At 53.4% G+C, this 14600-nt stretch overlaps 1 protein-coding gene across 2 annotated transcripts; it reads left to right on the top strand.

Annotated features, from left to right (window-relative positions):
* The first annotated feature begins 2020 nt into the window (after positions 1-2020).
* Sstr5 (somatostatin receptor 5) lies at positions 2021-10056 on the top strand. Of its 2 annotated transcripts, none has more exons than XM_052758744.1 (2): positions 2021-2149; positions 7577-10056. In XM_052758744.1, the coding sequence occupies exon 2, from the start codon at positions 7614-7616 to the stop codon at positions 8700-8702; it is 1089 nt and encodes a 362-aa protein (XP_052614704.1). In that variant the 5' UTR covers positions 2021-2149; positions 7577-7613; the 3' UTR covers positions 8703-10056. The 2 variants fall into 2 exon arrangements, with proteins under 2 accessions (XP_052614704.1, XP_052614706.1); XM_052758746.1 differs by lacking the exon at positions 2021-2149 and adding an exon at positions 2156-2391.
* Positions 10057-14600: the final 4544 nt, after the last annotated feature.

The raw sequence follows: 14600 nt of genomic DNA, 5'->3' as shown, positions 1-14600 counted from the left end.
CTTGAGGCCTCTGCTGGTCTCTGGCTGGCTGTCCATCTCCCAATCTTGGACATGGTCACACTAAGCAATGTGGGTGAATGAGAGGGCTGGCAGCAGCCAGGAGGAGGGACATGAGTGGGGACAATGGCTGGAATGGAGGACAACCCGACTGTGACACAGAACAAGGAGCCACACCGGGACCACCACCTGTGTTGGGCTCCCTCGCTCAGCCACAGAGCTTCTCTCTGCCCAGGGGGCCTTCACACCTGCCGGTTTCTGCCTACGTCTCTTCCTGGCTGTGTCCACATCGCACTGTGGAGAGGTGGGCCCCGGCCTCCTGCTTCTCTTCAGCACAATCTAAAAATGTCGTATTTTTTTTTTTTTTATCATTTTATGTATGTGTGTGGGTGTTGTACCTGAGTGTATGTCTGTGCACTACATGTGTGCCTGGTGCCCACAGAGGTCAGAAGAAGACATTAAATTCCCCGAAACTGGAGTTACAGACCATTTCGAGCTACCATGTGGGTGCTGGGAATCGAATCCTGGTCCTGCAGCCAGTGCTCCTAACTGCTGAGCCACCTCTCCAGTCCCTAGAATTTTCTGTAGTAAGTTCTTGTTGTTGTTACCTCTCTGCTACACACTGAACTGGTGAAAGAGGTATTGTTTTTGTTCCCAGATGTGTCTGCCTCACTGGGAATGCTCAGAAATGGTCTCCCCCCTAAATGCAGGGAGGGTTCTGAAGGCCTGCAGATGAGTGCTGAGGTTAACTTCCCCAGCCTAAGGACTCCGGACATTCCACTGGACCCCAGCCTGTCTCCTCATCCCACACAGTCACCCAGGCCACCTCAGAACATCTGGTGCCTCACTCACGCCATGCCCATCTCTAGCAGAGACTCTGGGTATCCAGGATGGCTCAATCTGCCTTGGTGTGCCCTGTAGAGCACCAGAGAGGGCAGATGTCAGCTGCTGGAGGCAACAGGCTGGAAGCCACCATCCCCAGCCAGAGAGGAGCCCGCCTCAGTCTGCAGAACAGTGGAGGTGTCCTTATGGCAGGATCTGTACAGCCTCCTCAGGAAGCTGACAGTCACTTATGAAATAGAGCCCAGGATTAGGGGAAAGGTTGAAATTGTCCTAAACATGGAGTCCAAGTCTGGCTGTGGAGAAGTACTGTGAGGAGCTGGAGCGTGGGCAATTTCTATGCAGTTGGGTCTCTCCATTACAAACCTAATCCAAATTCCACGGAGAAAATGTAGAACCACAGAACAACTGAGAAAGCCCAGGCACCGCCTACCTGATCAGCTGAAGCATCTCCACTTGGGGATAAGCAGTGTGTGGCTGAGCCCCACATCCTTTGGCCAGGTCTTGATATCATGTGGATGTATGCCATCTCAGCTCTTCTTGGTGGGACTACAGATCTTCAGGTCAGGTTAAAGAACTGCGTGCAGGCTCCAGGGCCAGGAAGCTGCTGGGACAGCCTCTGTGTCTAACTCAACTCTAAGAGTTAGCGCCCAGTCTCACTCCCAGTTCTGCCAGTTCAGAGAATCCCAGGTGCCAGCACTCTGCCTTGAGGATTCCCACTGCCTCCCCTCCGTTCCTCGAACCTCACCTCAGACATCTCTATAGGCCACCAGACTTCTCTCGGGAGGACTCTTCTCAGACTCTCCAGGCATTAGAGGGACTCCTTTCAACCTTAAGCTTTCCGTCACAGCCCAAAGTTGTTGGAAAGAGGATGGATGGGGGCGTGGTCTAAGACACTGACAACCATCCTAGGGCTGTGAAAAGGTTTCGGAGAGACGGATAGATAGATGTGACTTGGGGCATACGGGGAGCTAGGCAGATGAAGTTGCCGAGACAAGGGTCCCACCCAGACAACCCGGCTCTACTGCCTAGACCCCCGACTCCTCTCGGAAACCCCGTTTCTCGCCCTGCCCGCGGGAACTCGCCCCTCCTTACCCCGCCTCCCCACCCTACCCGAGGCGCTCGCCCCGCCCTGCCCCGCCCCACCCCCTCCATCTCCTCTACCCTCTCCCTCCCCCTAGCCTGAGGGCGGGCGCCGACTCCTACTGCAATCGAGTGAGCGCACTGCTCTTGGAGCCCGAGGGCGCTGCCCGCTTGCGAAGTGCCGCCGCGGTGCCCGCCGTCTCCGGCTTGGGCACTCTGTCCCGCACAGGTCGGTCGCTTCCTCCCGCTGTCTCTGCACACAGCCTGGGCCTGGGGTCCCGCCATTCGGACGGACCCTGCCTGCCTCGCACAGGATCCCCCAAGCTCCGCTGGGCATCTGCGGGGATCACCTGCCTCAGCCCCAGTTCCTCTGGCGTCCTCTCCCCAACCTGGGAGCTGCATCCCTCTGCCTTTTCTCTCGCGACCCGCCGGCCTCGGAGACCCGGAGGCCGCCCGGTGTGCCTGGGTCAGGTTAGAAGCCACAAGGGACCCAGATGTCTCCCTCTGCTCATGCACCCTGGAGTCCGACCTCTCTCTGTGGCGCGCGCCCCCAGTGCCAGGGAGGGTTGCGGACTGGACAAACGCAGAGGCCTCAGGAGACGCGGGCTCGGAGGGAAGGTGGGAGGGCGCAGAGGGGGCATCAGGCAGACTAGGAGGTCTGCAGCTGGACACCGGGGGGCGGGGGACGGTCAGGGAGAAGCAGCGGCGTGCACATTCGGGTCTGCTGGTGGCGGGCATAGTGGGGCTAGACATGGGGCTGCGGCCTGACACGCATAGACGCACTACGGGATCTGGGGTCCCTGCGATTGTTTGCGCGGAGGAGGGAGTCTGAGTACACCCCTGCCCTCTGAGAATCGAGTCCCCACATGGCCAGGGAGGGGCACTTGTGTCCTGGAGTCCACCGGTCCTCCATCCCGCCCATCCGTGGGATCAAGAACGTCCTGGAACTTTCCTTGGTGTGTAGTGCCCTCCCTGTCACCCGTTGTGTGACTTAGGGTGATGAGGGTCAGAACCCAGGTGCCCAAAGTCAGACATGGGAACTGTTGCTGAGCAACAGAACGCGTCGCAGGGTCAGGTGGGATGCACTGGAGCTTCCAGTAGCACCAATGACCGACAATTAGATTCCCCATAAAGTAAAGGCCCAGATTTCTGAGGAAATGGGCTGGAGATGGGAATAACCTCCTCCAGGGCAGGGAGACCCACCTGAGAGCTCCTTGGCGGGATTGTGCGATCCCAGCTTCCCGGCTGGTCCTAAATCTGCCTCAGTTTCCCCCTGCCCTGGCCCAAGCTGCCTCCAAACGTTTTCAGAGTGTATTTGGGGAAAGGCAACAGGAGAGGTGTTGCTAATGGCTGTGAGTGGGGGTGAGGTGAGGGGGCCTGACTCCAGTCCCACCCTCAGCAAAGCAGGAGGGGGCAGAAGCATAAGGCGTGGGGGACTTGACACTTACATCTCCAAATGAATAAGGTGGCGGTCATTTCATCCCTCTGGCGACTCTACATTTGTATGGACTCGCTTACACCTGAAGCCTGGACTGAAGGCAGCACCAAGGTCCCCAAGATCACAGGGCAGGTATTGGGGTGGGGGCCAGGACCTGCTGGGGAAGATGCATGGGAGGGTGGATTTGGTTGTCTAAGCAGGTCTTTAGCTGGACTCCGGATGTGAAACCGCCTCCTTCGCTCCTCCCTCCCACAGTGGAAATGGCCTGAGGGGCAATTTTCCCGTGAACATGTAATTCTTGTGAATAAGAAGATTGCTCTTTTAAAAACGGTTCTTGAAGAATTACAGTCTAAGAGGCAGGCACAGCTCTAGGGCCTATTTTGTTCTTTGTAGCTCTGAGACTGGTTGGGAGTTGCAGTGTTTGTATAGATGGCAAGGGCTGGTGGCCTGCTAAATCACTCCTGGGCTCTGGGCAGCAGTGAGGAGGGATGGGCCAGGGAGAAACCTCAGAGAAGCGTAGAGAAAATCAGAGCCAGACTTAAGGTCAGAATGTGTTCGAGAACTGCCACCCCAAGCCTGTTAGGGAGGTCCTGAGCCCATCAGCCCTTTCCTCAACAGTGGACAGCTCATCTTCAGGGGCTGATCCATCACCTTCAATCAGCCATTTGCCAGGTCCCTTGTTCAGTCTTTTGGGGAGAGGTGATCCAAGGCCTCTGCAGCAGGTCCATGCCTATTGGCCATGTGAAATGACATTTCAGTACTCCTGGCCGCACCACAGTCCTTTTTAGGCTAGATCTCTGCAGGGGTCCATGGCATCTGTGAGCATTACTTTAAAAGTCTCATATAGATACTTCTTGAGACTAGCCCCTGTGAGCCAATCAGCAGTCCCATCTACTGGCCTCCAAGGAAGCCCCTGTCTAAATGTCTGAGAAAAGGCCGTTCCCATGGTTTCCTGCTGAAGCTATATGTGATATGGGCCCTAGCTGAAGTCATTCTTGTCCCCAATGCAGGGACACCCTTCCAGACCAGGGGTTCAATGCCAACAGAGGAACCCCATCACTTACCAGCTACAGTCATCTCTCGTACCTAACATTGTCTTTTAAAGCTATTTGTTTATATGTGTAAGGGTATTTTGCCTTCATGTATGTCTATGTACCACATGCATGCAGTGCTGTGTGTGCAGAGACCAGAAGAGGGCCTCAGATCCCCTGGGACTGGAGTTACAGACAGCTGTGAGCTATATGTGGGTGCTGGGAATTGAACCTAGTCTCCTCTGGAAGAGCAGCTAGTGCTCTCAAAGCCATATCTCCAGCCGTTCTCCTTTCTTAATACCAAGTTTCATGTATCATAGGCTGGTAATGGAAAAGGGGGAACCAGATAATGGGATAATTCCACGAAGTCTATTTGAAGGTCGAAGGAATTTATTCAGGGTTTAACTCACAGCAAGAATAATTGAGTTGGTCACAGAATCCAGGAGGGGTGGGGCGCGGTCCACCTCCATTCTCAGGAGAGCTCTGCTTTGATCCGCAGCACCAGCGTCCAAGACCACAAGGTAATGAAGAGAGAGGAGCACAACTCCTCCCAGGTCTTAAGGGGGGGGCAGGTACCTAGCAGTTCCCTGCTGCCTCACTGGGGTGATGCTTCAGGGTAAAGCACAGACAACCAGCCCTACAGCCTGACCTCAAACTTAGAATCTCATCAGGAAGACCTTGGGTTTCTAATCCTCTGTCTCAACCTCTTTCAAGTGCTGGACTCACAAGCCTGTGCTAGTATACCTGGTTTATGCATTGTTAGGAATTGAACCCAGGTAATCATGCATGCTAGTCAATCACTCTACATTCCCAGCCCCACCTTTGGCCTTTTCTTTTCTTCTCTTTTCTTTTCTTTTCTTTTTTTATTAAATAAGGTTTGTCACGTACCTCTTGCCTTATCTTTGCTGATGGAATAGTATTATCGTTGCCACTGTTTGTGGTGTTTCCATGATGTGTCCTACTGATACTTTTCAGGATTTTCTGCGGCTCAGTGGTGATGCTGGTGTATTGTGACTTAATCCACTGAAGACAAGATTAGCCAGGAGTTGGCATCTAGCATCTTCTCGGAGAGATAAAGTTTCATCCTTCCCCTTTGTCCTGTGGCTCCTGCTTGTTTTTCCTGTTGCTTCTATGTCTGCATCTTCTCAGCATCCCTCAGTGTCTTCTATTTCACCAATTCTCTCCTCAACACCATCTAGATTAGAATTAGTCTTGATTTTTGTGGACTTGTTGTTGTTTATTTAAATGACTGTATTTTCCATTTTTTGAAGATTTGTTTTATTTTAAATTATGTGTGTCTATGTGTGCTTATGTGCATGTAAGTGCAGATGTTCATGGAGGCCAGAGGATCCTGGAACTGGAGTGACAAGCAGTTGTGAGCTACCTGACATGAGTGTGGGGATCCAATTTGGGTCCTCTGCAAGAACAGTCTACACTCTTAACAGATGGGCCGACTCTCCTGGCACTAAAATGACTGTATTTTTCATACCCAAGTTCTGTGACTTCAAAGTAGGGGAACCTGCTCTATTTACTCCATACTCCTTATAATATTTTATCCATGCTTTACTCAAAGATCTTACACTTACTGAAACATGTTCCAAGCATACTAGTTAAATCATCTTGTTTTATTTCCCCTTTCCCAGATGATCCACTGCTGGTTCCCTTCTCCTTGGTTCTCCAGGTCATATTCCTTAGCACCCTTGAGCCTTGAGAACTTGGACTTCGGTGCGTTGGCTTGTGGGGAGGAACATTTTCATTTTCTTGATGCTGCTGCTGTTCACTTTAGGATCCACATTCTCCAGCCTGCCTTTCCTTGTTCTTCACATTGCAGTTGCCTCTGCTTGGGCCTGGTCACCCCACAACTAGGTCCTGCCCTGACGGCTGTTGGAGTATCCCATGTCTACTATGGCTCAGGCCATTACAGATCAGCTGAGCAGGCCCAGGTTTCAGAGGGCAGCATAGCTAGGGGACAGCCTGGCTCAGGCTGAGGGCTCCTGCCCCCCTCGCTCAGGCTGAGGGCTCCTGCCTCCCCAGGGCCTGTCCCTGGCCTGTGTCCTCCAGGTACTTCAGTCCCTTGCTGGTTGCCCAACCATAGGCATCAGTCCTGCCCATCTCCTTCTCCCCCAGCAACAGAGGTGTTTATTTCTTCTTGGGCATCTTCGCTTTTATGGAAGACTTGAAACACAAAGAAACACGAAGCCAGTGAGAGTGTATGCACCTGCCACTCATCTGTCAGGCACTGTCCTCCCACACCTGCCTCTCTGCTCTCTCCACAAAGCCCACGCACTGGCCCCGGGTCCTCACTCTGCTTGCCTGGCTCTGCCACGTGGTGGGCTGTGCGCCCCCTCAAATGCTATGCCCGAAGCCTGATGTGTTCCTGTTACATCTGCTCCATGTGTTTGTCCTCCCAGCGTTAGGCACCTTCCAGTTCCATACTGTGCGGTAAGCCTGGCCTTAAGGATAGCTGCCATTGCTGAGACAGACCTTTGCCCAGGGCAGGCAGCACCCTCAGCCAGGTGGACTCAGGGGTGAGAAGTGGGCCAGCCACTGTATAGTACAGGGACCTCTGGGGTCACCGCTGCTTCAGAGAGGCTCAGGCCCTCCTAGGGGTGGAAACTGTCTACTGGGAACAGCACTCCCTAGGATCTCCTGTTTCGGGGAAGGCCCCACCCCAATAACCTTGGACTTATTGGCAGAGCAGGCCTAGATGCCACATGTGTTGGGTATGACTGGCTTACCCCAGCCATGGCATCTCATCCTCCCCCCCCTTCTCTATTGGCCACTTCTCCTCAGAGTTTTGGGACCCCTGGGGAAGTGATACCCACTGAGCTTCTGTCACTTTCCTGAAATGCTGCCCTCCAGGGCTCTGAGAGGTTTTAGAGAGGGGGTGCTGGATAGCAGGCCAAGCTAGGGGAGTCATAGGTTGTGGGTCACAGGGCAGCCACTGTAGCATCAGTATTGATAGGTAATGGCCCTCTTGGCTCACTGAACCACCCATCCTCTTGTCCCCACAGTGGCTTCTTCTTTCTCTCCAGCTTATTTTCCACACAGTTTGCTTAATGTGATTCCCAGCCAAGTTGAACATGACTAATGGTGTTTACCCACCACCGTCGGGCGGGCGGGCTGGGGATGGTTGGAGGAAGGAATGCCTGAATGTGTCCACTCATGGTACCCTCTTCTCTTGCAGAGACAGAGGGGTTGGTAACTGGCCTGAAGCTGGCAGCATGGAGCCCCTCTTTCCAGCTTCCACACCCAGCTGGAATGCCTCGGCTGCTTCCAGTGGTAACCGTAACTGGTCACTGGTGGGCCCAGTATCCTCGATGGGAGCCCCGGGGATACTGGTGCCTGTGCTCTACTTGCTGGTGTGCACGGTGGGGCTGGGTGGAAATACACTGGTCATCTATGTGGTGCTGCGGCATGCCAAGATGAAGACAGTGACGAACGTATACATCCTGAACCTGGCTGTGGCTGACGTATTGTTTATGTTGGGGCTTCCCTTCCTGGCTACACAGAACGCCATCTCCTACTGGCCCTTTGGCTCCTTCCTGTGCCGCCTGGTCATGACGCTGGATGGCATCAACCAGTTCACCAGTATCTTCTGCCTGATGGTCATGAGTGTCGACCGCTACCTGGCTGTGGTCCACCCTCTCCGCTCGGCCCGGTGGCGTCGCCCCCGGGTAGCCAAGCTGGCCAGCGCTGCTGTCTGGGTCTTCTCACTGCTCATGTCTCTGCCGCTCTTGGTCTTCGCGGATGTCCAGGAGGGCTGGGGCACCTGCAACCTGAGCTGGCCGGAGCCTGTGCAACTGTGGGGTGCGGCCTTCATCACCTACACGTCCGTGCTGGGCTTCTTTGGGCCCCTGCTGGTCATCTGTCTGTGCTACCTGCTCATTGTGGTGAAGGTGAAGGCCGCCGGTGTGCGTGTGGGCTCCTCCCGGCGACGGCGCTCAGAGCGCAAGGTGACTCGGATGGTGGTGGTGGTGGTGCTGGTGTTCGTGGGCTGCTGGCTGCCTTTCTTCATTGTCAACATCGTCAACCTGGCCTTCACGTTGCCTGAGGAGCCTGTCTCTGCTGGCCTCTACTTCTTCGTGGTGGTCTTGTCTTACGCCAACAGCTGTGCCAACCCCCTGCTCTACGGCTTTCTCTCTGATAACTTCCGCCAGAGCTTCCGGAAGGTTCTGTGCCTACGTAGAGGATACGGGATGGAGGATGCAGAGGTCGCAGAACCACAGCCGGACAAGAGTGGGCGGCTGCAGGCCACACTGCCCACACGCAGCTGTGAGGCCAATGGGCTCATGCAGACCAGCAGGCTCTGAGTGCCTCCGTAGCACCCTGGTCCTGCCAGGCCTCTCTGATGTTGTCCTCTGGGATGTGAGTGTGCTGAGATACTCTTGTGCCCAGGTCTGCAAGCTGGACTCCTCTTGGTAGCAGTGTGAAGACAGCTGCCTGGGGCTAAAGCCAAGGGTGGGCAGCACAGCTGGGGTCCTGTGGTGACTGACCATCTCTTTCACCAAAATGTTCTGCCAGGCCAGGGTCTGAGAGTTTGGAGATCGTGAGATGGGCTTAGTTTTGCCCCCTGGAAATATTCAGGCACCTTCACCCACAATGTGGCACAACTGTCAGCCTCTCAGGCCAAGAGGCAGTTTTCCAGGAGGAAGCCAGGAGATGCTCATGTAAACTGTTGGTTTGTGTCGGTGACTGCCCACCCTGGAGCTGTGCTGAGACGCTGGCCCTCTGCCACTGCTCCATCCATGTTCTGCTTAACATGGAAGCCAAATGAAAGGTAACCACGTGTGCTTGGCCCCAGCCTCTGCTCGCAGAGCTCCTAGGCCTCTGTGATCTTGCAGCTGCATGTACTTCGAGGCAACAGTTGAAGCAAAGCCACACCAGCCCGGGGACAAAGGAGATAAAACCCTGGGGGCCTATTCCGGCCTTTCCCCATCTTTCAGCGTGAGGAAAGTGAGGCCGTAGCCTCCACAGTGGGAATGGGTGTGCAGGGCTGACACGTGGTGAAGAGCAGGAAGATGAGTGAATAAACACACATGGTGAAGAGTGGACAGAGAAGCAGACTCCCCAGGATCCGGTCTATACTGAGTGGCCCCTGAGGGTGACCCTGGGGAAAGACTCTACAGAGGCTTCCCTGAGGTTCAGAGACTGTGAGGCCACACAGGGGACTTAATAGCCCTCCTTCTCCTTAAGGCAGAATGCTAGGGCCCTGTTCTTGGAGGGGGGAGCAGGAGGAGCAGGTAGCAACAGGAAGTGCTCCCAGAGCAAACAGCACAGCCTGGAAAGACCGAGAGAGTGCAAATGCCAGGGCCAGAGAGGGCCAAGGCCCTGGGGAACCTGTGATCCCTCCTCAGCCTCCTCTAGCAGTTTCTCTACTCCGGCCCCAGAATGCGCTCAAAGAACCCCCAGGTCCGCATTTTACTGGGGTCCCCGGGGCACCCTTGGGCCTTTCTGAAGCTGGAAAAAGAAGTTAATCCACTGGGCCGCCCTGCCTGGCAATGCCTGGCTCCCTAGAAGAGTGTAGAGGCCAGGCCAGCAGGACTGGGCAGAGGAAGGCTGTGGGAGCTGCTGGGTCTCAAATGGGACCCCTCCCAAGACAGTTGCCAAGCCTGGAAGGCACTTGTGTCCGACAACCTGCCCCTGAATAAATAATAATAATAATAATAAATAGAAATAAAAGCATTTAATGACTTTTATTTCTAAATAAAAAGTGAATAAATAGAAAATAAAGTGTTTAATTCTTTCCCAAAGCAAATATTGTCTGTGGAGCCAAGTGAGGTCAGCTCAAAGCAGAGAACCCCATAAATACAATGCCATCAGCTCCCAGAGAACTGACCTCCGATGAGGAAGGTGGGGGGCAATTCCAGCTGGAGGTTCTGGACTCCGTTCTCAGGAGCTGATGGCAAGACCGGCCCCACCCACCAATGTCAGCGTCTCAGAGGGGAGTGTTCCTAAAAGAAACTGAAGCTACTTTACCTGTCAGCCTCTGCCCACCATCGGAACCCCTGGGATTGGGCCACAAAGGGGAACCACACCAAATGGCTCAGGAGAGTGAGTTTTGACAAAGGGGGTTCCTGACCAGACAAAAGTGCTCTCAGAGGTGTAGATGTGACAGGCAGCCAGCACCCTCTTGCAGAGAGCAAGGCACCAACATGTCCCATGGAGTTAGACATAGAAATGGATGGAGGTGCTTCTTAGATTATCCTTGGTCCTAGAAGCTTCCCCTAGACCTCTGGGCACCCTGTTCCCTATCTTGCCAGCCTGAAGCCCCATATGGCAGCAGCAGCATCCCAGCCCCAGGGACCCCATCCCTTTGTACCCCAATCGAGGCTCACCCCTCAGCAGGGCTGCAATCTGGCCATATCGCACTCTTATGACCTTTACTCATTCCACTGACCACTTGATGGTCAAGTGCATACCATCCCAGCCCCCAGACCCAAACTACTAGTACACAATGCCCCCTTTCCAATCCTTCCTGGTGGTTCTGCCATACTGACCCCATGGGCAGGCATCAGTCAGTTCCTATGCTTCCCTAAGCTAGGCTGGAGGAGTATTCTAACAGAGAGAACCACGTGTGTGAAGTCTCAGAGGCCAAGAGACACAGGCAAATAAACCCTCCTGTCAGAACAGGCAGGGTGTCTGGGACACGTCGTGGCAGAAAAGAGGAATAGGTGCAGCCCCAGCTCTGCCTCCAGGGTCTCATTATGGGTCACCAGCAAGTAAAGATGAGCTGAGCTGACGCTGGAGGAGGGGAAAGCCAGGTGTGAAGAGCGTCAGGTGCTAGGCTACCAAGGATGGGCAGGATGTGGCCTGAGCAAGGTGGGTGAGTGAGACGGGGATCCCGAGGTGCTGAGAGGCTAGCACGACGTCCCCGGCAAGGGCTGGGGCAGTAACCTAGACTGGTGCCTGACGAGGGAGCACGGTAGGGCAAGACCCAGGATTGAGAAATGTGTGGACTGTTCTGGGAGTCCAAACTTGGCCGACATGGATGGGCAGAGACAGGACCCTGGACACCCTGAACGCTCCTGTATTAAAGGCCTGACGGGTGTCCAGGAGAGCCACGGGTCCTGGACACAATAGTCCTGGGATATCCTCGGCTGCAGTCACGGAGACTTGCAGGGGTAGCCCAAAGCAAACACGCTGGGGCCACCGTGGCGGTCTGCTGATCTACTTTATGGCTCTGTCCGCATCAGTGGGTTTTATTGGACACTGGGTTCCAGCGACTGAGTGACCTTGCCCAGGAAATCCGGCCTGTGGGGCAGGGCCGAGGATGGGGACGGGGACAGGAGATGTGTGTTTGCCTGGCAGGGTGGGGTGCAGCCTGGAAATGGTGGTGACAATCAGAGTCTCCTTAGCAGATCCATGTTGCAGCCGCTCCTTTTGCCCCCCCCCCCCATCAGCAGGAGTAATGTCAGGGATCCCAGCACAGATTGTGAGAGAAAGGAACATTGTTCCCATCAGCCACCACCTTCAGGTGTCCTAGGGAAGAAGGGCAGGTAGATGAGTAAAAATGGCAGGCTGCCACTGGCCCCGGTACCCGGGGACACCCTTGCTTCTTACTAAGTAGGAGACACTGAAGATGTCAAGACAGAGCATGGCTGGGAATGTCCATTTGGTCTCTCCCGCCCCTCACCCTTCAGGACCCGCCTCCCATGTTTCCTGGGACCCTGGCATCTGTCATGGGAAACGGGGCCTCTCCATGGCAGTGGCGACAGAAAGCTTTGGTGGAAGGACACTTACTGCCTTCAACTGGAAACGATGGGAGCTTGTATAAGTTAGATGGAGGGCAGGGTCAGCATCATCAGATCCAGAAGAGAATACAAGAGAGAGGCCCATGCAGGAACAGCCAGGGACAGTGGCCTCCACCTTCCCTCCTTCCTGGTTCCCCGGGCTCTCCATAGTCAGGCACGACTGAAAGCTGTTGTTGGGTCCATCACTATCCAGAGTGAGTGCAGGCCAGTGGGAAGGTTGAGATTGGGCAGACAAATCGGAGATACCTGACCCTTCACTCTGATCACAGGAGAGGATGTCTGTCCATCTGGCCCCTGATTCTCCTCCTTCCCGTGAGACCTGGAGCTTTTGGGAAGGAGCCAGTGCCCAGGCCTATTACCTCACAAATCTGTGTCCTCACTCCTAACTCAGCCCTGAGTAGTTTACACTAGGTTTTCTGGAACAAGTCAGAGTGCTCCTCCTGCCGTGCTCCCTTCCGGCTGTGCTCCCTCCCATCGCTTCCAGTGGAATCATGTACTTGCAGTCTGTGGGTCACATTTCGCCAAGAACCTGTGTATATCCGATCACACTCTATTTGTCCCCTCACTGGTTTATCACACCAGCATAATGTCCCCAAGGTTCATCTCTATGTTCTGACAGGTGTCAGCACATCCTGAGCAGTATCCTATTGCATCTGGGCCATGCTTCGTGCTTGGCAGACATGTGGATTGTGTCACCACTTGGGCTTGATAATGTTGAAAGCACATGTGGCTGCATACACCTATAATCCCAGCACTTGGGTAATGGCAGCAGGGAGACCAGGCGCCAGGAGCTGAAGGCCAGCCTCAGCTATTGTGTGTTCAAGGCCAGTCTGGGTTACAGGAGCCTCTCTCTCTCTCTCTCTCTCTCTATATATATATATATATATATATATATATATATATATATATATATATATATATATATATACATATATATACACACACATATATGTGTGTGTGTGTGTGTGTGTGTGTGTGTATGTGTGTCTATCAGAAAGTTAAACTCTAAAATCTAGTCTGTTCATTCTTTCTCATCCATGCTATTTTCACAGAGTAAAAAAAAAATGGATTTTTCTACACAGTATTTGTAACAGTATTATCCATAATAGACAGCAGCTAGAGACATCCTGAGATGAACAGATGAGTTCTACCCATACGGTGGAATATTACTCAGCCATAAAAAGAAAAGAAGTTCTGATGCCAGTGACAACGAGGACGAAGACCAGAAATATGATGGTCAAGTCAGGCATGGTGACTCAGCCTGTAATTCCAGCACATGGGAGACTGAGGCAGGAGGATTGAAATTTTAACATTTATTTTTTATCATTTCTCTCTCTTTCTCTCTCTCTCTCTCTCTCTCTCTCTCTCTCTCTCTCTCTCTCTCTCTCTCTCTCTCAATGTCAGAAGGGGGCATCAGAACTGGATCTAGAACTACAGGTGCTTGTAGGCCCCTGCCATGGGCTTTGGGAACAGAACTCAGGACCCATGTGAGAACAGCAAGCCCACTGAACCACCAAGTCATCTCTCCAACCTCGAGAATCAATTTGGAGGCCAATCTCAGATGCAGAGAGAGACCCCGTGTCAGAAGGAAAGAAGGAAGGGAGGGGAAGAGGGGGGAGGGGATGGGAGGATGCTCTGTGAGGGGCACACAGAGTACAGGCTGGGATGCCACTTGCTCAAGATGCCCAGGAAGGGCACAGCCAGGAGAACAAGAGTAGAGTCCCATCACTAGAAGGAGACTAGTGGCCGCGCATAAACAGATTCCTGAGGGGCTGCATGGCGGAGGAGGCTTCCCAAGCTGTGAGTCAAATGCTAATCAACTTTGCCACCACGTAGAAAGTTTCATGTTGTGTGAGTTTCAGCTAATGATTCAGGATTTGGTTTTGATGGGAATTCACTCAGCTGGAAATCAAATACAAGACAAACCTTCCTTGGCAGGAGCCTCGCCAAATGTCTGCACACCGGAATATTTTTCCTCCCTTCCTTCTTTCCTTCCTATTTTTCTTTTTTTTGGGGGGGGAGGGTTCCGTTTGTTTTTCAAGACAAGGTTTCTCTGTGTAACAGTCCTGGCTGTCCTGGAACTCACTCTGTCGACCAGGCTGGCCTCAAACCTACAGAGATCTGTCGGCTTCTGCCTTCCAAGTGCTAGGTTTAAAGATGTGCTCTACCACACCTGACTTTTTCTTTTTCTTTCTTTTTTTTCTTTCTTTCGAGACAGGGTTTCTCTGTGGTGTTTTGGTGCCTGTCCTGGATCTCGCTTTGTAGACCAGGCTGGCCTCGAACTCACAGAGATCCACCTGCCTCTGCCTCCCAAGTGCTGGGATTAAAGGTGTGCACCACCACCTCCTGGCTCTGATTTTTTCTTTTCTTTTTTTTTTTTTTTTTTTTTTTTTTTTGGTTTTTCGAGACAGGGTTTCTCTGTGTAGCTTTGCGCCTTTTCTGGGACTCACTTGGTAG

This window comes from Peromyscus californicus, unplaced genomic scaffold (genome assembly GCF_007827085.1).
Source record: "Peromyscus californicus insignis strain IS unplaced genomic scaffold, ASM782708v3 Scaffold_3__1_contigs__length_106647218, whole genome shotgun sequence".
Lineage (NCBI taxonomy): Eukaryota > Metazoa > Chordata > Mammalia > Rodentia > Cricetidae > Peromyscus > Peromyscus californicus.
Note: the sequence above shows the minus strand (reverse complement) of the source record. Positions and strands in the feature narration are given on the sequence as shown.

What these genes read in the sequence shown, in the direction of transcription:
- Sstr5 (XM_052758744.1), top strand. Translation starts at nt 7,614, where the DNA reads ATGGAGCCCCTCTTTCCAGCTTCCACACCCAGCTGGAATGCCTCGGCT.